The sequence below is a fragment of the Drechmeria coniospora genome, chromosome 02, assembly GCF_001625195.1.
Source record: "Drechmeria coniospora strain ARSEF 6962 chromosome 02, whole genome shotgun sequence".
In the NCBI taxonomy this organism is placed as follows: domain Eukaryota; kingdom Fungi; phylum Ascomycota; class Sordariomycetes; order Hypocreales; family Ophiocordycipitaceae; genus Drechmeria; species Drechmeria coniospora.
Genome location: NC_054390.1, coordinates 3913617 through 3939786, shown reverse-complemented (window position 1 = coordinate 3939786; position 26170 = coordinate 3913617). Strand labels below are relative to the sequence as shown.

Sequence of the window (26170 nt, the reverse complement as noted above, 5' to 3'; positions counted from 1 at the left end):
ACGGAACGCGGACGGAACGCAGCATACGGCGCGACATGGTCCTGGCTGCGAAGCCCCGTCGGCCGATTCGGACGAGTCCGATGACGCTACTTCGTTTCGGCTCGCTAGGGTTTAGGGTTAAGCAAGCGGTTTCGATCGTCGTCGACGGCGAGCTTCATTGCGGCTCGGCTTCGTCCATCTTGACGTCACCGCTGGGCGAGAGCCGCGGCGTCATCGCCTCGTCGTCGCCCGTCGACGGTCGCCTTTTCTTGCCGAAACGCTCGCACCACTGCTCGGCGCTCACGATGGTGCCGTCGACGACGCCGATGATCTGCGTCACCATGTCGAGACCCTCCTTGGCGAGCACGAGGATCTTCTGGGCACCCTCGCGGATGGCCGACTCGCTGTCCCTGTCGGCGCCCTCGGCCGCGTTGGACATGGTGGCGACGCGGAAGCGCTGCGGCAGGGTGGTGAGGTGTCGGTGGACGAGCACGCGGGCGTTCTCGGGCAGGGCGCCGCCCGTGTACTTGGAGACGGTGTTGATGGACTCCTGGAGCGTCTTGAGGACGTCGAGCTTGAGAAAGTTGATCTTGTGGGCCAGCTCGGCACGAGATTCCTCGGGCGTCTTCTGGCCCGAGGCTTGGGCTTCGCTCTCGGCGCCGTCGACGGCTTCCTTGGCGGCGTCGACGCGGGAGGCGGCCGGGTCCGTCTGCTCGTACTCCTCCAGGGCCGTCTTGAGGTTCCCGATGACGCGGCTCATGTGGTCGTTGGACCATCGGAGCCAGCGCAGGCAGTACTTGAGGCTGCGCAGGCTCTCGGCGCTCATGGCGACGCTGAGACCTGACGTCGACATGATGAGCCGGTTCTGCCACGGCGCGCTCGACGAGGTCGGCTTGGGCGGGTCCTGCGGGCCCGCCGTCTCCGTGTAGGCGGGCGAGCGTTGATCGTCGTAGGCCGGGAGGGTGTCGACGGTGCTCGAGGACAGGCGACGGCTCCTCGGCGTCATGAGGGCCGCGTCGGCCGGCTCGGCCTGCTTCTGCGACGCCTCGCCATCGCCGCCATCCTTGGCCATCTTGCGCCGCTTCTTGGAGCCCTCGGCGGCGTCGGAGGCGGCCGAGGAGGGATGCTGACGCCGGGCGCCGAGAAACCACCGCACGCCGCCCTCGACGCCCGTGACGCGGCCGACCGAGTTGACGGTGTTGGCGATGGGTGTCAGGTAGCCCTCGACGTACTCGGCGCCAGAGCGGAAGCGGGGGGAAAAGTTCTTGGCGCCTCCGTAGGCGACGCTGGCGCCGCCGATGGTGCTGGAGATGAAGGGATGAGACGTCGTGAGGAGCGAGAGGAGAGGCTCCGACTGCGGGTTCGCCGCGGGAGGCGTGTGCCGCGCGCCGGCCGACGGCGGGCTCACGGGAGGCAGGGAGCCGCTATCCGGCGGCGACGAGACGAAATCTGAGGCCAAGGCACGCGTCGGTCAGCCGGCGGCGCGGCGGCAGGGGGCGGCGGCAGGGGGGAGCGGGGGAGGGAGAAGGAATCATGGCGCCCTCGACTCACCGGCTCGGAGATTTCCCAACGCCTCGGCGGCCAAGCGCACGTCGGGGTCGGCAATGGTCAGCGGCTTCTCGGCCGCCGCATCGGGCGTCGCCGTCTGGGCGCTCGCGACGCTGGCGGTGTCGAGGTCCATGGCGGCCGGGCTGTCGGGTCGCGGAAAGGTCGGCTGGGGTTGGGACTGGCGATGGACCAACGGGTCGCCGAGCATCGGACGCGGCAAGGGGGCCGAGGGAGACTGCGACACGGGTCCCTGCGGAGGGTACGGGTGCGGCGGTGGTAACGGGTACGTCAGCTTGGGGGACGGTCCCGATGGGGGCGGCGGCGGGTAGTACGACGGCTGGTACCGCGACGGGTACGGCGGCCGGTACTGTGATTGGTAGTCGGGCAGGACGTCGCCTCGGACGCTGTCGATGGAGGGAAGCATCCTGATGGGCGGCAGCCTGTTGGAGGCGGGCGACTCGTCGGCCTCGGCGACGCGAGGCGGCCGCGAGGTGGTGGAAGGGTCCATCGAGGCCGGCGGCTCGCAATCTCCGTCTTCGCTCCTGCGGGGGGCGAGCAGCCAGCTGGGCTCGGAGTAGGGATCGCCCACGGGAGGCTGAAGGGACAAGGGGGCGACACCCGGAAGCGGCGGGATCAGAGGTCGGCGTTGCGGCGGCAGGAGGAGAAAGGACGAGGGACGCAGATGCCGTCTCGGTGGTTGTCGTTGCCGTCGTCGACGAGGCGGTGGCGGAAGCGGCGGACGAGGTCCAGCGGTCCGCGGGGATGGTCGTGATGGTCGGGACGGCGAGGGTCGGGACGGCGAGGGTCGTGACGGCGAGGATCGTGACGGCGTGGGTCGTGATGGCGATGACGGCGATGTCGACGGTGTCGACGGTGACGGGGGCACGAGGGGCGACAGGCTGGATGGTGGGAAGGATGTTGCTGATGGGGAGCCGGGGCGGAGAGGAGCATCACCGTCTTCGTCTCTGCCTTGGCCTCGAGTTCTGTTGAGCTCTCGCTCTCTGCTGATGTTTCTGGGAGCGGCGGGGGCGACGAGCAGCACGAGCACAGGGGAAGCAGGGGCGCTAACGGCTGGGGACCCAGCAGGGAGCATGTGATTCTCCGCCACGTGCGCCGGCCTATCAGCGACGACCATGGCACTCGTCCCGCTGCGATGGCCTCTGGGGCCACGGCAGGACATGTTGAGGCCCCCCACGCCTCGGACGCAGCAGCTCCGACGATGGTGCGCGGTCAAGATGCCGCCGGGACTGGCACTACTAGGACTGGCATCTCTGCGAGGACTGGCATCACCGCGTGGGCTGGCACTGCTGGCAGGGCTGGTACCGCCGCGAGGACTGGTGGTGCTGTGAGGACCGGCCTTGCTGCGAGGGCTGGTATTGCTGCGAGGGCTTGTATCGCTGCGAGGACTGGTATTTTTGCGAGGGCTGGCATTGCTGCGAGGGCTGGCATTGCTGCGAGGGCTGGCATTGCTGCGAGGGCTGGCATTGTTGCGAGGGCTGGCATTGCCGCGAGCGTGAGGACTGATCCTGGTCGTGCTCGAACACGTAGCTGTCGTGGTACATGCGGCTGTGCGTGCACTGGTTCTCGTACGCGTACGCAGGGCCCTCAGCGGCGGGGGGGCCTCGCATGTCATGGTGCACTGTGCCTGGCTGTCACTGCAGGTATCGTGCGCTAGAGTCATCGCTGGCACCATAGGGATCAAGGTGGCAGGTCGGTAGGAAGGTGGGTTGTAGGTACCGAACAGGTACGAGCACAGTGCATGTGCGGTTTGCTCGTATGGTGCTGACGTGCTCGCCGCACCCACGAGGCACTTGCGATGGCAGGAAGCGCAGGCGACGGCGATGGCTGACGAGCCAGCTTGCGGCAAGATGGCACGGACAGCATCTCGACATGTCGTCGGCCGAACCTCCTCGACGCGGGACGGAGAGGCCTATTTATCTCCCTCCCCCATCCCCTCCGACGACGAGCACGGTGGAGCGACAGGCCGAGCAAGTGTGAGCCGTGAGCAGCAAACGACGCAAGCCGCCGTGACGGCTACAGAGTAGGGACGCGGACCGGTAGGCATGCCTGCCACCTCGCCGTCCAATCGTGGACGTGCCCTCGAAGCCGACAATGTCGTGCACCCTTCCCCCTCGACTTGGTTGGGCCCGGCACGATCAAGGATGAGGACGCCATTTGGGGTCCGTGACGTCGCTTGGCTCTCGTCGAGCTCCTTTTCCTGACGTCCACAGGTCGAGGGGAAGGCCTGCGCGAGGTTTGCGGTTCTTGACCGGCGTGGCTGAGCGGTTACCGGGAGTGGTTCCACGGACGATGCTGTCGCCAACGCATGTGCCTGCACGGCGTAGGTGCCAGGGTGGTAACGACCTAGTTGTAGGTGGGTGATGTTGGGCTGCGATGCGGTGGGCGATGCGGTGGTGTGGTTCACCGTTCGGGGGCTAGCGACGTCGACGACACCACATGCCAGGTCGTGCCAATGGAGCTTGCCTCGGTACGTACTAGGGGGCAACGTAGCTGCTCCGGGCGTTGGACGGGGGGTCGGGGTCGCCCAAGGTCGGAGCATGTGCTCTCGACGGCCATGAGAGTCTCGAGCTCAGCATGCACGTCCGAGGAGGGGAGCATGAGCGATGTGCGTGAGTACAGTATGGGAGTAAGTACAGTAATTACGGAGTATTACCCTGCAGAGTGGGACGGGTTCGACATCACCAAGCGGGTACAAGGTACTGTACTCCGCAGGTACTCCGTACTTGTGTACTGTACGGGGGGAGTACTGTACACTGTACCTAACTTACTTACTTACATACAGTATTACTCCGTACTAGGTACAGTAAGTGTCAATTAATTACAGTACTACTCCGTACGGAGTAGGTACATTTGCCCCCCACTGTACTTAGGTACGCAGCATCTCGCGAATAGTGGGGTGTCAAGTCACCATGGCGGCCAAAGTAAACAGCCGGCCCGCCATACTACACCCCCGCCAGGCTGCCAGACGCAACCAAACAAGGCTCCCACGAGGATTCCAAAGGCCACGACGAACAACTCGCCAAGTTGGCAAGCGACACGACGTACAAGAACGCCCGACGACGAGCGCCCCCCCCCCCGTGCCTAGGACCGACCGACCGCACGGCGTCGCCAGCGAGCCATGGAATCCGAGTCGGTCGTGTCCCAGCTCCAGCGCAAGATCGAGATCCAGTTCCCCGAGGACCTCGCCTACCTGCTCGCCAACGTCCGCAACGCCGCCCGGGCCCGCATCGACGAGGCCTTCCCTCCCGTCGACGGCGCCCTCGAGGGCGAGGATGAGCTTCGTAACCAGATCGAGGCTCTGATCCACGAGGTGCCTCCTCTCCTCGCCTCTCGTCTGGTCGTGCCCTGCTGACTCCTGCCCCGGCGGGGGCCCGCAGTACATCAACAGGACCTTTTCCCTCGCGGCGCCCAACATCTCCATCAACGGGCTCCCCGTGCCGCACGATCTCGTACGCCCCTCCGAGTCCCCCGAGTCCGCCTCGGTGCCGGCCGAGGACGACGCCAGCATCGCGTACGAGCCCTTCGACACGCGGAAGCGCCAGGCCATCGCCGATCTCGTCGCCCGCGAGGAGAAGCTCCTCGAAGAGGTCGCCTCCCTCAAGCGCACCGTCCCCGCCAACGCCGCCGCCATGCAGGCCACCCGCGTGCGCGATGCCCTTCAGCAGGATGAGGACGCCTTCCGCCAGCGCGTCGCCCGCCTCGCCGCCGAGTGCGGCCCGGCTGCGGCGGCCGGCATCCGCATCGACGAGCTCGAGCGCCAGGCCACGGTCGAGGCCGCCTTCAGGGGCGCCGTCGAAACGCTCGAGCGGCTGAAGAGGGACATGCCCGCCGTCGTCGCCAAGATGGAGAGGGCGCGGGTGGCGGGCGAGTACGTCGTCACCGACGGTCGACGGTAGCGACGACGCCAAAGGAACGCGTGTCGCGACGAGTACGCGAGGAAGCATCGCCTATGGCATCTGGCCCGGCGAGCAGGTCATCACCGGTCGACGGTGGCGACTGCGCCAAAGGAACGCGTCGTGATGAGTGCGCGAGGAAGCTTCGCCTATGGCATCTGGCCCGGCGAGCAGGTCGTCACCGGTCGACGGTGGCGACGTCGACGGCGGCGACTGCGCCAAAGCAACGCGTGTCGCAGCGAGTGCTGAGGAAAGCATTGCCCGTGGGATTTGAGCGGGCTCAACCTAGGAGTTTTGGCGTCGAAATGGAAATCCGATCGGCCATGTGCAGCACACTTTTCAATGATGCCTACCGTCTACAGCAGCACAACTGCCGCCGCTCCCATATTACCACGGTCTCGCGTCGGCAACGCCAAAGCCCAGCCAGGCTGGCGTGGCAACTGCATTCTTATTCTTGCCCTCGAATCAAACGATTCACCGGTCATGATGTGCCCAAGACGAATATTTCGGACGCACCACTTGGAACTAGGTTGGTGGGAGAAACAAAAATGCGGTTGCAAACCGGTGAGCGCGGCTTTACGAGAGTGTTGAAACCCCGATTGTGCATGTAGCGCCATGAAGTCAACAATGGACATGAATGGCTCCCGCGCGTCTTTTCCCTGTCTACCGATCTTCTTCCTCGACGCCCGCTCCGCTCCTCTACATCTCCGCATCCATGCGACTCCTCTGCCCCACTGCCCCTCGACCCTCTGCTCTCTGCCCTCTGCCCTTCTGCCCATCCGCCCATCCGCCAGTCAACCTTGTTCGGCGTCCCTTCGGCCCTTCGCGCGATGCCACCACGTCGACAACGAGCTGCCCCGTCCATGCTCCCGGAAATGCAAATGGCAAATGGTCCACGAGGCCCGCTCGTCGTTCCGTCCGAGCTGCATCGTCACGACCCTCACGCGGCCGCCGGCTGCGCGGCACCGTCCTTCTCGGGCACGGCCGCCGGCTCGGCGTCGGCCGAGGCGCCGGGCGTCTCAATCTCCGAGCCCTTGTTCTCGATCGTCTTGCCGTCGTCCTTCTTCTTCTCCCATTTGGCCGGCTTGGCCCACTCGGCCTCGCGCCACGGGCCGGCGTCGCTGTTCTCGCAGCCCTCGGCGCACTCGCAGGAGCCGCCAAAGGCCTTGGGCAGGCTCTCGGCGGGCACCTGCTTCAGCAGCTCGCCCTGGTAGCCGGTGCCGAGGATGTTGATCTTGGCCACCGTCACGGGGTCGAGCCAGCCCTTGACGACGCTCCAGACGGTGGAGAAGCCCCAGGGGGCGTTGATGAGGTACAGCTTGCCGAGCCGCTCGGGGTAGTAGTTCTGCGAGATGACCGAGGCCTGGCGGACGTACGAGTAGACCTGGGGCACCTTGGTGAGGGTGACGCCCTTGAGGTCCATGATGGTGCAGCACGTCTCGAGCAGCTTGCCGGCCTTGCGGGAGCAGGCGGGGAGACGAGGGTCGGCGAGCCGCTCGTACTCGACGGCGAGGTTCGAAAGCATGCGCTCGCCCGTCGTGATCTTGTACATGGCCGTCAGGTCGATGCCGCCGAGCGTCTCGATGTAGATCGGTCGGCCATCCTACGACGGCCAAGAGCCGGGGAGGGTCAGCCGGCGGGCACGGTGGAGGCGGGGGGAGGCGGCGGTGCGTCGCGGCGCGTCGTACCTTGTCCGTCTTGTGGTAAAACTGCTTGTAGTACTTGGCAACCTCGGGCCGCTCGGGATAGTCCCAAGTAGGCACCAGCTCGTCCAGCTTGGTTTCCTTGCGCCACTTCTCCGTGTCGACGAACCTGTCGGCCGAGCGTCAGCATCGATTGGGGCCATGACGGCAGAGGATGCGTGGTTGGCGGACCGGCCGCGTCATACATTTGCTTCGAGAGGGCCACGTCAAACTTGCGCGCGCGCAGGAATCGCAGCTAGGACGGCCGCGTTAGCATGGCATCTCCGATGCCGCATCATCTGGCTGCCGCCTTCTTCGTCGAGATCCTTACCAGCGTCAGGGTGTCGAGGCGGTCGGTGAAGCCTTCGGCCTCGAGCATCATCCGCAGCTGATGAACCTGCGCGATCTGGCCTTCCGTGAGGTGGCCGGCGTGGCCATTCTGAGGCTCGGCCGCCGTGTGGGGAAAGTCGTAGTCGTCGTACTTCTTGTCCAGATCCATCGTGATGAGGTTGCCCGAGGAGCGGAGGAGTCAGGGAGGGACGAGGGAAAGACGGACGGATCGGGTACGAGAGAGGGGAGCCCGGCGAGAGGGAGCGAGTGCAGTGTACGGTAGAGCACGAGGAGGAGAGGGTGCAGCACTGTCGAGCGAGCACGGCTTGGAGGAAATGTGAGACGTGAGTGGAGGAGCAAAGAAGTGGGATTTCCGGGAACGAGGGAGGAGGGGCAAGGTTGCAGGCGAAAGTCCGCGAGCTCATGCCCAGATAGGCGGACAAGATGGCGGTGCTACAGTACTGTACGGAGTACCGTACCTGTTAGCTCTTTGCCGTCGCAGCTGTCCCGCACTACCAGCTGTACTTGAAAGTACTTGGAACCCACAGGCAATGTACTTGCATCCAGTATGTGGGACATGTATTGTAGGTGCACTTGCCAAAATATCCCGTTAGTAGGTACTTGTACTGTAGTGTTCGTAGTGGGGGTGAGAGGGGGTCAATGGCGGGGGGGGGGGGGGGGGGAAAGGGGGTGAAGGGGCTCGGCGGGCATGGCAGGCCAAAATTACAGGTCTCACGTCTCGCTGCCACCACGACTGTTGCTCCGCGCGGCTGGGGACGGATGCCGTTAATTAAGGGGGGGGGCGCGGCGGCATGGTTGCCAGGGCAGTTGGAATTGTGCGTGGGAGAAATACGCCGCGGGTGGGACGTTGTGCACAACGGCCACGTTGAAGAAGAAGGGGGGTAGTTGTCCCGAAGGAGACTAGCATGTGTTTGACATTATAAGTACGGAGTACTGTACTCCGTACTTACTCCGTACTCCGTATTGTATGCTGTAACTTACTTAGTACTGTACCTACTCCGTACAAATACTGTACAGTAATACTCCGTACTCCGTACAGCACACGTAACTACAGGTACCGCCATATACGATTCCTCCATGCCTCTACATGCATACATACACCCGAACCACGAAACAAGAACTCGTAGAGTATGCAGGGAATTTGTATCAGCTTCTTGTGTGCGGAGAACTCGCATGCATGGCCAGTACGAATTCATTCATTCACTTACTTCTAGTCCTCTATGGCTCTGCTCATCGTTCGGCGGTCGCAACAGCCAGCCAAGCTGCACTATCAGCACTGGCGCAGGCCCGCGTTGGTTCGCGGGCACCTACAAGTATGAATAGTTGCATTTACAAGTACGCATGTATTATAACGAAGAGCAGTCATCCTCTGTCAGTAAATGATCAGTAAATGATCAGTAAATGATCAGTATTCGAGTGGAACTATAGGTACGTCGAGTTCAACCTAGAATCACGCCTGCTCGATTCTACAGCATGCATTATATCCATCGGACGAGCGTGCATGCACGAGAATGGGCATCGCACAAGTAATACACGTGGTTCCCGACGTGAGCGTTCACGTGCCACCATCAGCTGCAGTCCAAGCTGGTAGATACTGCAGTGGTGACTTCCGGCCCATCACCAGCCCCTACGTGACTACGAGTACTGCTAGTAGGCAGGTGCCCAATTAGCCGCCTAGGGTTGGCCTTCCATGGCCTTCATACGGCGATGAAGCATTTCACAGCCGGGAGAGTCCCATCGAACCCGAGCATTCAGGACCACCCCCAGTCGTCGAATCCATGGAGAATCAGCATTGCCCGGGCGTGGTGGTCTATGCCGTGTCTCCTCACGCGGCAAGCACGCCGGAGAATCAGCATCATCTGCGAGGCTACACGAAGTGCGGACAGCAAAGGGTGAAGCAAGGTTGTCGGATGAGTCGGAGACTGACGACGACATCGAGCCAGGTTGGTCCCCCTACTGCGGTCCCAATTCTTGTCGCTATGGAATCATGGAACTGAATTTCCCCGTAGGCGCCGTGGTTTTGCATCGCCTGTTCGACCGCAGGGTGATTCGTTATCCCGACAACACTGTCGTCAAGTCTGGGAAGCGGATGGCAATCGGCGAGGCGGATGCACTCAGAGTAGCGGCGCGCGCCCGCCGGATTCCCGGTCCCTCGTGTCTGCGAGGCGTACAAGTCGTCGGATGGCCAGAATCGGAGACGAATGAGCTACATCCAAGGGCAACCCCTCGGTCAACTTCGGCCCACCATGACGGTGGAAGAAACGAAGGTGATTGCCCGGCAGGTTCGAGACGTGGTGGAAAGATGAGATCCGTCGCTCCCCCTCCCCATCTCATCGGCGCCTGTGACGGCACCGAAATTCGGGATACGAGGCTCCACTGCACCTACTCGTCCCCTCCGTGCCGTGACGAGAAGACCTTCAACGAGTTTCTCCTTTCAAGCCTTTTCGACCAAATACCTCCACCCCTGCGCGAGGCCTTCTCTCGAGGGATGCGGACGAATCACCGCATCTGCCTTTCCCATTGCGATCTGGCACTGAGAAATATTCTCCTCCAAGAGGGCAGGATTGTTGGCCTCGTCGATTGGGAGGACGGCGGATGGTATCCGGAGTACTGGAGCATGTCAAGTTCTTCCAGCGCAGTGGTGCCGGGGACTGGAAACATGACGCACGGGATATTTTCCCCGAGCTGTACCGTGACGAACTGGTGCGGTGCAGTGCCATATCGAAGTGGCAAAAGTCCTAGGAAAGTGCAAGCAAGGCCACGCCTGCCCGCCATCGACATCATCCACAACTGCGGGGCACGATGGATAGTAATACAGTATTACTTCATCCTGCGAGAACAGACCTCCCACGCCAAGACGCTTTGAAAGGCAACGATGCAGATCGAATCCAGCGAGAGCATCTGTCCGTTTTGACGGCGCCATTCGCCATGTCGGGCATCACGACCGCCCGGCAGTCGATTTCCTCCCCAAACGGGTCATCGGCGAACCTTGCGAAAGCATCGGACCTTCTCGCCTTCGTCCCGTGACCCTGGCCGGCTTGCATTCGCCCCCGAGTTGTACAGTTCGCAGCAGCGGGACGAAAGCATCAGCGGATGAATCGTGCGAGACAGCCATGTTGTGTTGGAAGCCGCGCTTTGTCAACAGCACCGGACCGCCTGATGTTCGATCCGCAGAACGTCGGGTGCCATGGCGCCATGAGGCTGTGGCATGGCCGTGTTGAACAAGGCGACTTGCACGCTTGGACGCTCTCATCTCCAGCTTCAAACAAGGCCGCAAGGAAGACCCATGTGCAGCCAAAGATGGGCCGCACGTTCTCCCGTCGAGCATTTCAGACGGAAATGTACACCGGAGGCGATCACGTCAGCGATGCCGTCTTCAAACCGGCCCAGGGCTCCCGGCGCCGACCTTGCCCACAATCGTCACCCTGCTCGTTGCCGCCCACATTCGCTCTCGGACATGGAACCCACGGACGAGCCAATGGTGGCGGTTCAACCGGAGCAACGACCTCGGAGTGCGGACCGTCTCGGGCGGAAGCTTGGGGGAGAGAATCGGAAGACCCCACATCCTATCATGCCAACGACATCTACTTCTGCTCGAGCAGGACGGCACCCAAGATGCCTAATGGCAGCTAAATATAACATGGTCATGCACCATCATGAGTAAACACGCCGACAGATCCGAAGGACCCTTCAAGGCGCATCTCCTCTTGGCCGCCCTTGGCCGTTGTGGCACCAATCATCGCACGCCCAACGCGCTGTACACCGTCCCGACTCCGTCCCCTTGATCAGCAGCTACGCTTCCATCCAATCTTGTCGTTGGGAGAGTTGGCCAACCTGTCGTAGGCCATGATTATCGTCCTCGTCGGGCGGCTTAGGGCAGCGGTTCACCCCTCACGAGTTGTGTCGGCGAGGTGCGAAAGCATGCTTGCTCTTTCCAGTGGCATCGGTGAGGGACAAATGGTCCCTTCGTCGACGAAATCTGACCCCTTGCACGGTTCATCCCAAAGGCCAACATTGACCCATGCTGACAGGACGCTTTCATCGCTAGCTGCTGACCATCACGGCGGTACTTTTTTTGTTTCATTTGTCCCGCACCCTCGCTGACCATCATGCCAAACCTTGGCAACAGCAAGGCCGCTTATCTCGTTGATGTGACGAGGACCTGCCGTGATGTAGTCACGGAGTCCCAGTGGTATTCTCCCACGGGCATCCCCCACGGGCATCCCTCACGGGCACGCGTATAAAGCCCATCACATCGCCCGCCAGAGTAATCTATTCCTTTCCTCCAAACCAGACACCATCAGCTCCAAGAGTCGGCTTGAACCCAAATCAGCACACCAGTTCCTCTCACCTTTCTACCAAAGCAAAGTCAAAATGAAGTTCTCCGCCGGAGCTGCAGTCGCCGCCCTGGCTTCCCTCGTGGCCGCAGACACAATCACCGTTCAGAACGTAAGGGCTCCCTCCATGACGGAAGGATAAATGGCCAGCCCTTTGCTGATGAAACGGAATGAAAAGAACATGGGTTGCACGATTGCCGTGTAAGTGGTGCTCCCGACGGCCTGCTGTCCGCTTCTCCCTTCACCCAGCTGCTTACACCGTATTGCACCAGCCGAGGCTTTGTTGGCAAGATTCCTTGCTTTCGTGTCGTCTTCACCGACGGCGGTGGCTCCAGGTTCTCGAGCAAATGCGGCTTCGCCAGCCCTGCAAACACCTGCAACGGATACTGGGAAAATCAGTGAGAAGCCCGTTCCCGTCCCTCCTTGAGAATGCTCGATGCTGAGCATGTGCTTCCTTCACAGGAGAAGCGATGTTGACCTCGGCGGTGGTTACATTTTCACCTCTGATGGCAAAACCGCCTATGTCCGCTCCGGTAATGGCCTGTACGTCTTGTCTAAATCCAGTCTCTCCGTTGCCAGAAAAATAACCCGCTAAAATTATTTGCGCAGATACAATGCTAGATGCGTTCCCCAGGGAGACGGCAGGACACCGGGCATGGGCTGCACCTTGGTACGTGCTACACCCTGTCATGAATCCCGTGTTGCAAGCATCCAATTCTGACACAAATATCCCACAGACTGGCGACACAGACTCTCAGTCCTAATCTCCGTCGGATAGCCATTCCCATCCGTGTTTCTCGTTGTTTCCGGGGCGCTCATTTTCGGAAGGAACCCTGTCTGACTGCTGGAAACCGGAACGGTAAACCCTGCACGGTATGTTGTGCTAGCTCATATTTTGAACGAAAACACATGGTATAGATAGAAGTAGAAGACTTATCCTGCAATGGCTGTTCTACTCAGTACAGAGATGCCGTGAAGTCTGGTCATCTTGCTGGCCACAGCGTAAGCAGCAAATGTCACCAGCATCGCAGTCGCGGGCACTACTTTACCTCCACCGGAACCCCTACGCTAGAACAATGTACGCAATGCGTCTTCGAGACTCTATCAGTATTGAAAAATCCAAGTGATGGCTTGTTCTTGCATCTTTATATTTGTGTCCTTGTATATGATGGTTCTTCCACTTTGTCGGTCTACCCCTCAACGAACCTCTACCGACATCGCATCATCGATGATGATTGCGACTTTTTGGGTATAGAGCACCTACTATTAGTGAAAACCATGCCATCTGAAACAAAGCAGTCGTTTCCATTCCTTCTGGCATGTGCAAGTAGTAGTTCGTTCGTTACCTACCCACCCTGCCTGTCGCAACCGTTGCGCCCAAAACTCCGGTATCCAATCGATGCGTGTGCGTGACGCATCCGTCAAAACAAAGGGAAGGCAGAAAGCCGTTTGCCGTGAAAAATGAAGAATCCATCCGCAGCAGGGCATCGTCTTGGCGTGCCGTCAGCTCCGAACCCATATCGGTCATCTCATCGCCGGCGAGCACCGCATGCAACACATGGTGCAGCCATATGGTAGCAGGCTCCATGCCAGCTAGGCACCTCCACCACGAGGCTTCGCCTTGGCCGCCGCCTTCTCCTTCTTTTCCAACTTCAGTTTCTTCTTCTTCTCCTCGTTTTTCTCCTCCAACTTCCGCTTGTGCGCCGCCTTTTCCTCCTCCGTTTTGGGCACGGGCTTGAAGAAGCCCTCGAGACGAGCTTGCTGAGAACTCTTGAGGTTCTTTTCCAGCCGGGCACCGCCGCCGCGAACACGGTCCTCGGAGAAGCCCTTCTCGGTGACGAGAAACTGGACCAGGCCCTCGGTGTCGGGCTTGTCCCATTTGAAGTCGCACAAGGGATCGTCGGCCTGGTGGACATCGGGCTCGAAGAACAGATTCCGGGCGTCCTTGTACGGCCAGTCCTCGGGCAGGGTGAACTTCTTTTTCGAGTCCTTCTCAAACGCGTCGACAACTTTCTCGAGTGACCCATACTCACGGATGAGCTTTAGTGCCGTCGTCGGTCCGATCTTCGGTACAGGATCGAGATAGTCGCAGCCGAGCAGAATGCAGAGATCGACGAACTGGCCGAGGTGACCCGTCAGTCGCCTCAGTTGGGAATCGAAACGCCAAGGGGGCACTTACCTGCTCCCGCTCCATGTTGAGTCCCTCCAAGACCTTGTCCAGTCGAATCTCTTGGATCGGCTCCTTGCGTTGCTCGCTAAAGGTGAGGTGGCGCAGCAGGATGGGCGTGTTGAAGCACAGGGTGTCCATGTCTTCGCTGGCCGCGGCGTACACCTTGCCCGCACGAGCGAGGACGGCGCACTGGGCCTCGGCCTCGGTCGGCGCGACGATGTAGGGAATGCCCATCAGCTTAAGCAGGCGCTGGCATTCGGCATTGTGCTCTCGCGTCACCCGCACTGTCCGTCTCGAGAACTTTTCCACATCCTCGGCCGTGCCCGTCTCCTTGGCTTCCTCGAGGCCCTCGGTGGCCTCCTTTTTGCGCTGGAATCGCTTGGCGAGCTCACCAGACTTGAGCTTCGGCGGTGCGCCGTCAAAGACATAGAGGGGCTTGATGCCATTCTCCACCATGCGGAGGGTGCGATAAAACATGCCCATCAGATGCGAAGTCGTCTCGCCGCTGTCGTTCATGAGCTGCTGGCCATCCGATCGCACGGCGATGAGGAAGCTGTAGATGCTCATCGAGGCATCCTAAGCGGCCACGTCAGCAGCGGCCTCGCCCGGATGGTCAGCCAGGCCACGGCAGCGCGGTACACGTACGATGGCGACTTTGCGGCCAAACTGGCCTTTGATCTCGCCTTCCTTGATTGCATCCGGAGCCTCCTCTTTGATGATTTGGAAGAGCTGCTTGATGCCCATCGTGACGACTTCTCGCTGCGGGGGAAGTAGGAGAGGACCGGTATCTCCCAACCGGTGACAAGAATGGAGAATGCAGTCCAATGAGGAAATCGGCAAGAAGAAACGGGTGAGAGGATGAGCAAAGCCGTATGCTGGCAAGGATGACTGTGCGGGAAAGGCACAAGGCGTGTGGACGTCGGGTGCTGTCACTTCGACACTTCGACGACAGCGAGAGCGGGAGACGCGAACCGAAAAAGTCATGACGCGCCTTTTCGCGCACGTAACGTTTAATTAGCGGCCAGCGGCTATGAGCTTCTACTTGCACATGCAGCACAGCATGCACTGTACTGCAGGTACCTTGTGCTAAGCCTGGAACATGTACTTTGTACTCCGCGTACTGAATTTCGAGAACTGTACTTACGGAGTACCTGTACGGAGTAATAACGAGTTCAGTACGGAGTATCCGTACTCCGTACTCCGTATACTTATTAATCAAGTACAGTATACGGAGTATACGGAGTACTAGAACTCATTTTAGTACATGCAAGTATGTACTCACAGTAATTATAAGTGCACGTACAAGGTGTAGGTAGAGTGCTCCGGACAAGTACAGAACATGTACTATTCCGTTCAAGTACAATAAATGGTACTTGTACTGTAAGTACAGAGTACTCCGTACTCGAGTGCAATTACTGTAATACAACTATGTACTTACTTAAGTTTAAGTGTACTTGTAATAATACGTAATACTGTACTCCGTACTCTGTCAGAGTCCGCTAGAACGGCCACTATCAAAAAAAAAAAGAGACCAGCGGATAAATAGATTGTTCCATCCGGTCGTCCAACCCCAAGCGAGCAGCAGTGACAAAGCAGACCGATCTGGGTATCATTTCAGGCAAGTCATATCAAGGCTATGCAAAGTTGCCTCCCCTCATGCGCCATGCTGCTCCGATTGACGCAAGAAACCAATGTAGAGAAAAAATGGATCGAAAGGGTGACGAAAGACACGAGCCGCAAACGGCCAGGCGTGCGGAAGCTCCGACTGTCGCACCTACGAGGACGCGGGCTGGCCTGTCGGCTCCTCGGCTGCTTCGGTCGTCTTGGCCATCTCCCTCTCCTGCATCCACTCGAGCACGATCCTGCGCAGCTCAAAGACGACCTCGACGGCGATCAAAAGGATGATGATGAGCTCGAGCCGCGTGCCGTGCTGCTCGCTCGACATCTCGCGCAGCACCGTGGCGATCTCCTGGGCGTAGTCCATCTTCTGGTTGAGGGTGCGGATGCGCACGTTGACGTCGAGTGCGCGGCCGACCTGGTCGTAGTACCCCTCGAGCCCGAGCTCCGACCGGCTGTCCCAGAAGATGTCGGGCAGCGAATCGGTCAGCTCCGAGTAGTGGTTGAGCCGTGCCCGAAGGCTGAGCAGCTCCCCCGTCTTCTGGAGGATGAACCTGCGGCCGAGGGGCACGCCGGCGCCCTGGGAGAGCAGCGCGGGGATGTTGCGGGTGCTTTCAAAGTACGACGTCAGAGCGCTCTCGAGGACCGCCAGCTTCGTGCTGCGGGCGAGGCCGGAGGAGAAGGCAATTTTGGCCAGGGTCGTGTCCCTCGTGTCGCCGTCCTTGTCTTCCCGGCGCGTGCCGAGGACGACGACGTCACCCTTCATCGTGCTCTCGGCCTTGGATGTGTCGGTGGCGAAATCCAAGTCTTCCACCTCCCGGAGCGCCGGCGGGTGGGGGTCCTCGGCGGCACGCAGTATCTGCTTCGTCACCACGTCGGGCGGTAGCGACCAGGTGACGACGGTACCGGAGGGGAAGACAAAGATGTCGCCGCCGTTGACGCCCTTCGCGTGCACCACCTCGGCCGCGTCGAAGCCGGTCGAGTCGGGATCGATGGCGAAGCCGTGCGACTGTAGAATCTCGAGGACCAGCGGCATGTTGAACGATTCGGCGATGCAAGTGGCGCTTATCGTCGTCGAGGAGTCGACTTGAGCCTCGCCGACAGACTCACCGGCTGCCTTGCCGTCGGCGCCGCGCTTCGGCTGCTGCGCGATGATGGCCACGCGACGGAGCGAGCCTTTGGCCGTCGTCGCTCGCGTCGGCTTCCGTCTCGTCGAGGCCGAGACGGCCACCGAATGCTCCTGTCTCGGGGATTCCGAGCTCGGGGTGGAATGAGAGTCGTTTGAGGGATTGGAAAGGAATGGATTCGACGTGAAGAAGCTGCGCTTTCTTGGCAAGCTGGCCGGGGTGGTGAGGTGGAATGACCGCCGTGGCCGACGGCTCGTCACCAAGCCGTGCATGAGCCGGGAGCCATGGCCGAGAGATGCTCTCTGCGGCGGTATCCTCATCGCGCCGGGCCGCACTCTTCGTCCTCGGCCATGCACTGTCGATTTGGAAGAACGGAGCGAGCCGGGAGCGAGGATGCAGAGAGGAGCGATAACGATGCAGAGGAGTCGAGGTCGAAATGCCTTGGCTCTAGTACTTGGTTCTTGTACTGTACATGCATCATGGAGAAGTGCTCCGTACCTTAAGTACATAATTGCATCGTTACCCAGTGACTCGTCACGTGACAAGCTCCTGATCAAATCTGTCGACAACTGCATCTTGCAGCAGTACACATACCGTTGCTCATATGCCTTGGGATTGTTCGTACGACAGAACAAGGTAAAAAAAGAATAGGGTTATACACGGAAGAGTCTTCGTTTCTGAATTGGCTACGAATGGCTACGAATTATCTCATGGAATTACTACGTCTCAGACTTTCACGAATACAAGTGCGTCAGCTTACCATGAGAAGCTGCTTCCTTACGCTTCCCCGTACAGCCTGCGCCGATTGCCATTGTCCAGTATTGATGCGAGATGGTAATATCATGATGCTCAAACACAATTTTGTCAAGTTTCTTGAATCCGAATACCAAAATCATCCTTGGAAAAATGTCCACCTCTCTGGTTACATGTCATCGTTTGTGCCAACGAATGAGCTCAGTGAATGATCCAATTGCGCAAAGGGAAGTAGCTGAACATTAAATGGAGCTTCAGATCATGGCCAACGGTAGGCAAGCAGTATTCGTCTGTATCACAGCGAAATTCTTTGACTGCAAGCATGTCAAGTAATAATACCACTTCCGGCTCACCATGCATTTACGCTGTTTCTCTCTGCTGTATGCCATTGCATTTTTGACCTAAAAGCGCAACGTTGAGCCCGGTCCATGCGTAGGTGTGCTACGAGCTTCAGTTTGCCCAGGCATCCTCGGGAGAAGCAGCTGATCGGTGGCCAAGAAACGGGGGGCCGAAACAAGTGGGTGGCCGAGAAAGTGGGACGGAAAAGTGGGTGGCCGGCCGAAATAGATGCCGAGTGGGGTCGCCAGAATGCCGAAACGCCGAACACGACTTCATCATGGAGGCCGAGGGTGAAAAAGAGTCAAGGGTCTGACCAGTTCGAATCTCATTTTGCTCTTGATGGCACGGCGCCATCATCCCATCTTGACCTAGGTGCCCGATGACCGCTTGGCTACTTGGCAGGAACAGGTCATGGCCAATCTGCCGTCTCCCAATGTTTACCAGTATATCATGGTCAAGCCAACAACCAGGTTCTAGTGGGCCATAGTAACGTTCACACAGTTTGCAGCACGTTCAAGTCGAGCGTGATGGCTTAAGCTAGCTGCATTCTTGATAACTTTACTGAAATGTTCATCCCTCCTTTCGGTCACCCGGGTCGGTCTCTAACGGCTTCGTGCTTCATACGTTCTCTTCCAAGAATACTTCCCATTGCTTCCGGGGAAAAAAAGAGGCCACGATATCTTCTCAGAGCGCATGATGGATCAATTATGGTTCAGTGCTTCAGGCAAAGAGGGGAGAACAAGTCAGAAAGAGTAATGACAAGAATAAAGACGAGAATGTGGAGCAAGAGGAATGGAATATATTCCACTCGCACGGAGCATCCGTTGAGCTAATTGAATCAAAAATGCAAGTCTAAGCTTGGCTAGATCCCTTGCGTTTCATCTCCCATTCTTTGATCCACTCTACCAGCTTGTCCACTTTCTTATCAATGCATTGGTAAACTTCGTCCATCTTTCCATCAGGCTTTCTTAGCCCTTGGCATTTTGCTGCTTCGTCGCGGCAGTCGTAGATGTTTACCTTGTCAAACTTTTGACAGTACTCATCGACCTGCTTGTTCCAGACCTTGCTTGCCTCGACGGCCTCTTCGTAGGCCTCAGTTCGAGACGGAGCATTAGGATCAGGATTTGAGACCGACCCAAGATATTCCTTGATGAAAGGGATATAGCTACCAACTCTTGTATATATCCCGGGGTGATGTCCGTCGCCCGCTGACACGACACCAATGAGATGGCCCGTTTTCTGGTCAATAAGGGGACCGCCACTGTCAAATGCAAATATACCCTTGTCGCCTCCACCAGCACATACTATTGTGTCTCTTCCTGCGAATGCCGGAACAAACGTCCAACAGTCCTTGCGGGCGAGAACAGGAATGGCAACCTTGCGGAGTTTTTCGGCTGCAGGTGACCCGAGTCTGGGAACTTGTCCACCCCTTGCCTGTCCGTTAGCGTCTTCTCCAGCAGTCCTACAGTAAACCTTCATGGCACTTACCAGCCTGCAACAATTGCGGTGGAATTGATCACAGGGTCCGAGCCGTTTTTCGGCAGCGTTGCATATTTAATCTTGTCGCTCTCGGCAATTGGAGTTGATAACTTCAAGATGGCAATATCATTAAGAGCTTGGAGACGACCCTGTGGTGAATTCAATTTGTATTCGGGGTGCTCCTTAACAAAGGCAAGCTTGCCAACAACTGCCGTCTTGCTAATTTCCTATCACTCTTCTGTCAGTTTTGCCGAGGTGCTGGGGTACTAGACGTAAAATATTGGCCAGACTTGCATGTATTCCTGCCCTCACGTAGTAGACATTTCGAGTACAGTGGGCAGCGGTAAGGACAGTAGTGCTGTCCAGCAATGTGCCGCCGCAAATATGGGACCCCTGAGCCGAGCGACTTAGACTAACGATGAATGGAAAATCGCCGTCGTTGGCCTCGTCTCCGCCAAGAATCCTCTTGTCAATAACTGCCGCCGAAACAGCAGTCATCGCTACGGCGAGCGTAATAAACCTTTTCGTAGCATTGTAAGTATACGGATGAATCAAAGGCTTGTTAAAAGAGTGGTGTATGATAACACAAGGTAGAAACAACCACCGATCGATGATGATGCAATAATCAAGATGGGCGGCTGGCTGCGCGTATATATTATTCTTGCTCCTGGAAGTCTTGCTAGCTAGTAAGTGATGGAACAATAGAAGACACTTACAAATACAACCAAGTAAGCTCTTCTGTACAGGTCCCTATCCGTATTGTAGATTGAACCATGATGGGTTTAAGCGAATGTTGAATTAATGCCTCGAATAGGTATTGGATAAATGAGTTGCCTGGCTGGCCTTGTACAGATACGACGACGCATGCCTTTCAAATTCGTGCGTCCATCCCACCCGGCCGTGGCGAAAGCCGGTCGGCTGCTAGCGAATATGGCCGAGTTTTCATGGCTCTTCTTGTTCTTTCTCTTTATTCGCTTGAGCACCTGCATATTCAATCTTCTGGGGCCCGGAAAGCTTTGACTGTACTTTGGTTAAGCGGCGTAGGTGCATCATTTTGAGCAGCGGTCATGACGTGTCAATGGGCCCTTGTGTACAGTACACACTTCCGCGGTCCACGGACGAGTCACTCGGCTGGGTCATCTTCACCCTGTTTCAAGCGTTTCATCAGCATTAATCGTCCTAAACCATTAAAATACTCCCTCCGGAGTCGTTCATGTCGGTACGTCATGCAGAAATCAGGAGTAGTTCTGGCATGAGTTAAATGGATAGTGCTCACCCTCGATGCATCCACAATCACGGTGAAGCCAGATTTCATCGCAACTTTAATGTTCAATGCCTGCCGTACATGTAAGTTGAAAGTTCCAGCCGGAGATTACGAAAGGATCTGCTGCATGGACCTCAGTAAGCAGCAACCATGCCAAGTTCCACCTTGAAAGTTCAATTAAGGATTATTTTGAGCACTACTGAATCAGGTGTGGCACGATTGTATGATACGCGCAAGTATTGAGCAGCTGGAGGCAACGGAAATTTGGCCGGTGAGGCTGCCGCCCCGATAGCACAACTCTCAATTGGTTGTAAGTCGCAGGCATCACCATACCTAATAATGGCATGCGAATTTTGAGCTCAGACCACCTAGCTTGCCAGACCGAATGGTGCATTATCATCATACAAGTGGTTAATATTCCAAGACTACACGTACACGGTACGTGCCAAACTCCTTGCTACTGACATGACCGTGTGGGCATGCATTCTCGCTCATGCGAGTTGAGACGCAGATAATGTGTCTTTATGCGATGCACTGCCCACACATAATAGTCATGGAGAAAAAGAATTACTTATAGACGGGCAAATATCCTCTCAATTTCTGTTTCTGTAGAGACCACCTCACTCGTTTTGACCAGATTCTCCTTTCCCTCGCTATCATATCGTGCCCCGGACTACGCACGGAGCTTACTCGGCCGCAATGATTTGTCCGCACTGGCTAGCCATTCTGTGGCTCGGCATCATAGGAGCAACATCAGCTTGGGCCGCCGAAAATGCAACAGTGTCGCCGGCCAAGCTCGTTGCGGGTGCATTTATTCTCGAATGTGAGAGCGGTCAGATTTGCGAATCAGTCGCTAAAGCTGTTGAGAAAAGGGGCGGCACATTACGCCGGACATTCAACTCGGACGTGTTCCATGGCATCTCGGTTCAGTTGTCTAACTTGACGGCCGAAGAGGACAAAAAGGCCTTGGTGGCACAATTCAAGGGTATCAAAGGAACGTGGCCAGTGCAGGGCCTCGCTCAATCTTCTGATAGTACGGCCAAGAGCCAACCAGAAGACAAGCTGGAGGAGAAGTCAACGCCAGGACAGGGGGGAGGGGAGCTGCTAGAGAAGAGGCTGGCGGCGACGCCAAAGACGTACAAGCGGCACAAATGTCTTAGAGGTCGAGCCGAGGATGACCATGTCGAGTCCCCTTGGAACCACCTTATGACGCATGTGGACAAGCTGCACAAGGAGGGTTATATGGGGAGTGGTATCAAGATTGCTGTTGTCGACACTGGAGTACTCGCTTTCCCCTACCCTTTATCCTGTCCCGGATCTCGGAAGAAGGCAGAGGCTGACAAGCAGAACAGGTCGACTACAACCACCCCGCGCTGGGAGGTTGCTTTGGACCGGCCTGCAAGGTTGCTACTGGAGATAATTTTTCGAACGAGGGAGACAAAGGCGACCCTTTAGACTGCCACGGCCACGGCACCATCGTGGCCAGTATTCTGGCTGGCCATGACAAGGCCAAGGGTTTTGTTGGCGTGGCGCCGAACGCAACCATTATGGCATATCGCGTGCTCAACTGCAGGGCCACTGGAAGCGAAGACGACATGATAGCAGGTTGGCTCAAGGCAAAAGAGGACGGCGCGCAGATTATCATCTCGTCGTCTGGATTCGAGGGACAGAACTGGGCCCAGAGACCGCTTGCCATGGTCGCTTCTCGCATCGTCGCCAGCGGAGTGCCTTGCATCGTCGGTCTGGGAAACATGCAGAACGAGGGCCTCTTTTTCACCCTGAATCCCGCTACCGGCCGCGGAGTCACGGCTGTCAACTCGTTTGCCCGTACTGATGTAGCACTGGAGGACCGCGGTACATACTCGATCGGCAACAGGTCTGAGCCCGTCGAGTTTATGTTTGCGCCTGGCTGGCGGGGGCCGCGTGATTGGGACAAGGAGTGGCGTCCGCTGCACGATGTCGACGCCGACTTTGGCGACAAGCCCGACGATGATCTCATGGGTGGTAAAGACGTGCCCATCGCCATCGACGATTGGACCTATCTCGAAAGAAATTGCAAGCTATCGCCGGGCAACTCGAGCAACGGTTTCGATCAAGACCTCGTCGGCCGCATCGCCTTGATCCGCCAGACGCCGGAGACCAAAAACTGCAACTTCTATGATCGGGTGCGAAACGCGGTCGCGCGCGGTGCGGCGCACATCCTCGCCTGGCAAGACGACCCGACCTACGTCATGGTCGAAAGAAAGGACGCAAAAAGGGTCAGAGCAATCGGCATCACCGGATCGGATGTCGGCCGTGCCATGGCCCGGGCCCTCGCAGCCAGCGCGCCGGTCACGGCACGAAGAATCGGGAGAATGCGGATCGAAACGGGGTATATCGCGGCCCGGTCGGCGTACGGACCGACATGGGACATGGACATCAAGCCGAATGTCGGTGCGCCCGGTCAGGATGTTCCTGTAGCGTACAAGGATGGCGGTTACGGCTCCCAATCGGGCACCTCTTATGCCGGGCCTCTTGTTGCTGGCGTCCTTGCTCTCATGGCTGAGGTTCGGGGCACCTTTGATCCCGCCCTCCTCAACAGCCTACTTATGTCAACGGCGGAGCCCCAAAACGAGGATGGCCGCCCGATAACCGTGGTCCAGCAGGGAGGTGGCCTTGTCAAGGCGTGGGAGGCGGCCCATGCAACGACCCTCGTCGAGCCCGGTGCCCTGACGTTTAACGATACCGATAACCGGGTTCGCTCCATCGGCCTGCGCATAACCAACACGGGCAAGACCGAGGTGACTTACCAGCTTTCCAACCTCGCCGCCACGACGCTATACACCTTCGCGAGCGGCTCCATTCGGCCCAGCAGTGGTGAAGCCGTCAACGCCACGGCCAACATCAAGCTGAGCCAAACCTCCGTCGTCGTCGGCCCGGGCCAGTCGGTCACCGTGGACGTCTCGGCCGCGGACCCCAGCGGCCTTGATGCCAAGCGTCTGCCCCTGTGGTCCGGCTGGGTAGCAATCAAGGGGTCTGACGGTAGGAAACTGACCGTTCCCTACCTCGGACTGGGCGGCTCGCTTCGCTCGGCTACCGTCCTCGATCCTGCCAGCGCACTGAGAACCTTGGCCAATTCGGAATTCGTCCTTCCCGATCCGCCAAATGGGCAGAAGCCTGGTCCTTCTGGGGAAATAAAGCAGTCTCGGGCTGCCATTCGCGGTCCGGCCATCTCCACCGAGATTGACCTCGTCCTCGGGTCTCCCCAGCTTCGCGTCGATATTGTGCCACTCGATCTGTGCTCGGCGTCCGGTCCTGTCAACGCGAAAAGGGTTGGTAGTCGAGCCGCAGCCGGGTTTGCTAAGCGATCAAACACAACTGAGTTGGATCTATCCAAGGCTTGCGTGCCCGACTCGATGGTGACAGAGGTTTCTGGTGTCAAGTCTATCGGTCAGCTGCCTGGCTATCCAAACCACCATGTCAAGCGCGGAAGCGTCCAACTCGATTGGGCCGGTGAATTTGCTCCGGGACAGTATGCGCCGCCCGGTAGGTACAAGATAGTTGCTCGAGCCTTGTCCATCATGGGTGAGGCCGCCAACGAGGCCCATTGGCAGATCATCGAATCGCCCGTCTTTTCTATTTCGTACACGCACAACGGCCCGAGTTCCCCGAAGCTGTCACAGTCAAGCGCCGATTTTTGGGCTAAATATTTCACCGACAATCCTAATCTTCCACAACCAGATTGGGATAAATTTTACGCCAAAAACCCTGGTCTCCGAAAACCCAATGCTACTGCTGGAGGCGCTCCTGCAGCAGGCAACAGTGCCAAGGAGTAGGGCAAATTCGATTCTTCCGTGTATCAGGCTTCGATATTCAACGTTGGCAGGGCGGGGTGTCGAGCATGTGGAAGCTAAGTACTTGGAAATGGTATTATTACGTGACATGCTTGCTCAGTGCAGTCAGTTTGTTGCAATTCAGTTACTGTTACAACGATATCTGATGATACTCCGCACATGTGCTTGCATGTTCACCGTGCTTGTAGTTTTTCTAAGTACTTAGGTGTAGGTGCACAAGTATAAGCACATGTACTGTAAGTGTACATATATTCCGTACAGTGCTTACAACTACTTGCACTGCAAGGTACGGAGTACTGCATACTGTACTTAGTACTGTACATATACTGTACTGTACGGAGTACTTAGGTGCAAGTACAACATGCATTTACCTGTCTATTCCGTATGCTGTGTACAAGTAGGTAGCACGCTATCGAACGAAGGACCTCACAAGGTATGACAGTACGGAGTGCTCCATACACCGACAAGTATTACTCCGTCCTTGTGCGTCCATTGCAGCAAGAATTTGGACCATATTATTCGCTGTACTGTACGGAGCACAACTGTCTACAGCTACGGAGTACTGCCTACAGCACACAGTACTGGCATACATACTAGTACTTAAGTACTCGTACTGTACTGTAGGTGTGAGTAAGTACTGTAAGTTAGTACAGTATGGAGTATGCAGAGTAATTACAGTACTTGTAGTTATTTTCCAGTACGGTACTTAGTTGTAAGTACGTACTCCATACATAAGTACTTAGGTAATATTCATACTTGTATTATTATTACTTGCATGTATCCATATGTGCTGGTTGGCTGTAATTACTTATTAATTATTACTTGCTGGTAACATGTCAATGAACTTGTATGTACTTGTGTAAGTACTGTAGTTGCACAACTACAACTACAGTACATGTACTCCGAAGTACAGAGTACTCCATGCGTTACTTGATACTCCATAATAATTATAACTACTTACTAGGTAGGTGCGTACAGTACTTAAGTCATAAGCATTCCGTTGTACGGAGCAGTGTCCCTACTGAATTGTGGGCAGCATCCGTCTAGTGCGTGAGCCTCGGGCCCTCGGCTGTGCCGCGCCCCTCCCCCACCGCGGGGAAGGTAATATTATACATATTAGGTAAGCAATCGACTACCGGAAGAGGGCAATGCTGTTGAAGGGCCAGGGTGGCAGAGAATCCAGCCATCCGCCGTTTTCGACAGCATTCACATGTAACCAAGGGCGGCGACGGTCAGTTGGGCATGGGTCGAACAGCATAAACGAGTACAAGTACTTTAGGTGAGGCAGCGAACGACTTCCAGGAATGCTGTCGTCGTTCGCCGATTCCTCAGCTGGAGCTTCTGCGAGACTTCAGAGTGAGAACGGAAGAGTAGACTGATGAGGGACGGCGAGCATGTCGAAGGATTGCATAGCAGGTGAAGGACGGATACCGTCCATTCGATGCTGTTTTCGTGGTCATACTTGTAGGGAGGAGCACAGTTGCATTCCGCAAGTACTCTGTACTGACGCACGCGGTCGGTTCGAGGGTTGCCGCATTCGAGCGTGCCTACAGGACATTTACTTGCACGGCCATGCTTTCATTTCATACCTAACCCTGGCATGAACTACATGTGGTACGGCGTAATTACATGGTGCGTTCGACCGTACCTGACCGTCATACGGAGTAGAGTACGCGGAGAACCTACGGAGTACGGAGTAGTAATCCATCGATTTCTAGTCGCTGTTTGCCTGCGGGCCCTGCGGCGGCTGAGCTGACCCGAAGACGGTGGCAGAAAA

The 26170-nt window shown here is 57.5% G+C and overlaps 10 protein-coding genes across 10 annotated transcripts; 4 read left to right on the top strand and 6 right to left on the bottom strand.

The window, feature by feature from the left end:
- Positions 1–154: 154 nt before the first annotated feature.
- Positions 155–1051, bottom strand: DCS_04210 (clock controlled protein; the record flags this gene model as incomplete). The annotated part of the gene is made up of 1 exon (XM_040801522.1): positions 155–1051. The coding sequence occupies one exon, from the start codon at positions 1049–1051 to the stop codon at positions 155–157; it is 897 nt and encodes a 298-aa protein (XP_040656555.1).
- Positions 1052–1510: 459 nt separating this feature from the next.
- Positions 1511–4087, bottom strand: DCS_04209 (uncharacterized protein; the record flags this gene model as incomplete). Its single annotated transcript, XM_040801521.1, has 2 exons — positions 1511–3457; positions 3545–4087. The coding sequence occupies 2 exons, from the start codon at positions 4085–4087 to the stop codon at positions 1511–1513; spliced, it is 2490 nt and encodes an 829-aa protein (XP_040656554.1).
- A 579-nt stretch (positions 4088–4666) lies between these two features.
- DCS_04208 (uncharacterized protein) lies at positions 4667–5444 on the top strand (the record flags this gene model as incomplete). The annotated part of the gene is made up of 2 exons (XM_040801520.1): positions 4667–4858; positions 4926–5444. The coding sequence occupies 2 exons, from the start codon at positions 4667–4669 to the stop codon at positions 5442–5444; spliced, it is 711 nt and encodes a 236-aa protein (XP_040656553.1).
- A 937-nt stretch (positions 5445–6381) lies between these two features.
- Positions 6382–7622, bottom strand: DCS_04207 (Sec14 cytosolic factor; the record flags this gene model as incomplete). The annotated part of the gene is made up of 4 exons (XM_040801519.1): positions 6382–7044; positions 7130–7253; positions 7330–7379; positions 7455–7622. 4 exons carry the CDS (start codon positions 7620–7622, stop codon positions 6382–6384), a joined length of 1005 nt encoding a protein of 334 aa, XP_040656552.1.
- Positions 7623–10402: 2780 nt separating this feature from the next.
- On the top strand, positions 10403–11107 carry DCS_04206 (uncharacterized protein; the record flags this gene model as incomplete). The annotated part of the gene is made up of 2 exons (XM_040801518.1): positions 10403–10492; positions 10649–11107. The coding sequence occupies 2 exons, from the start codon at positions 10403–10405 to the stop codon at positions 11105–11107; spliced, it is 549 nt and encodes a 182-aa protein (XP_040656551.1).
- A 741-nt stretch (positions 11108–11848) lies between these two features.
- DCS_04205 (uncharacterized protein) lies at positions 11849–12575 on the top strand (the record flags this gene model as incomplete). Its single annotated transcript, XM_040801517.1, has 6 exons — positions 11849–11923; positions 11990–12012; positions 12084–12209; positions 12274–12354; positions 12421–12481; positions 12549–12575. 6 exons carry the CDS (start codon positions 11849–11851, stop codon positions 12573–12575), a joined length of 393 nt encoding a protein of 130 aa, XP_040656550.1.
- Positions 12576–13404: 829 nt separating this feature from the next.
- DCS_04204 (Flap endonuclease 1) lies at positions 13405–14725 on the bottom strand (the record flags this gene model as incomplete). Its single annotated transcript, XM_040801516.1, has 3 exons — positions 13405–13929; positions 13991–14557; positions 14627–14725. The coding sequence occupies 3 exons, from the start codon at positions 14723–14725 to the stop codon at positions 13405–13407; spliced, it is 1191 nt and encodes a 396-aa protein (XP_040656549.1).
- Positions 14726–15755: 1030 nt separating this feature from the next.
- DCS_04203 (YagE family protein) lies at positions 15756–17045 on the bottom strand (the record flags this gene model as incomplete). Its single annotated transcript, XM_040801515.1, has 1 exon — positions 15756–17045. One exon carries the CDS (start codon positions 17043–17045, stop codon positions 15756–15758), a length of 1290 nt encoding a protein of 429 aa, XP_040656548.1.
- A 1624-nt stretch (positions 17046–18669) lies between these two features.
- DCS_04202 (extracellular trypsin protease) lies at positions 18670–19794 on the bottom strand (the record flags this gene model as incomplete). The annotated part of the gene is made up of 3 exons (XM_040801514.1): positions 18670–19246; positions 19306–19523; positions 19609–19794. 3 exons carry the CDS (start codon positions 19792–19794, stop codon positions 18670–18672), a joined length of 981 nt encoding a protein of 326 aa, XP_040656547.1.
- A 1465-nt stretch (positions 19795–21259) lies between these two features.
- On the top strand, positions 21260–24375 carry DCS_04201 (subtilisin-like serine protease PR1C; the record flags this gene model as incomplete). Its single annotated transcript, XM_040801513.1, has 2 exons — positions 21260–21841; positions 21913–24375. The coding sequence occupies 2 exons, from the start codon at positions 21260–21262 to the stop codon at positions 24373–24375; spliced, it is 3045 nt and encodes a 1014-aa protein (XP_040656546.1).
- Between the last annotated feature and the right edge of the window lie 1795 nt (positions 24376–26170).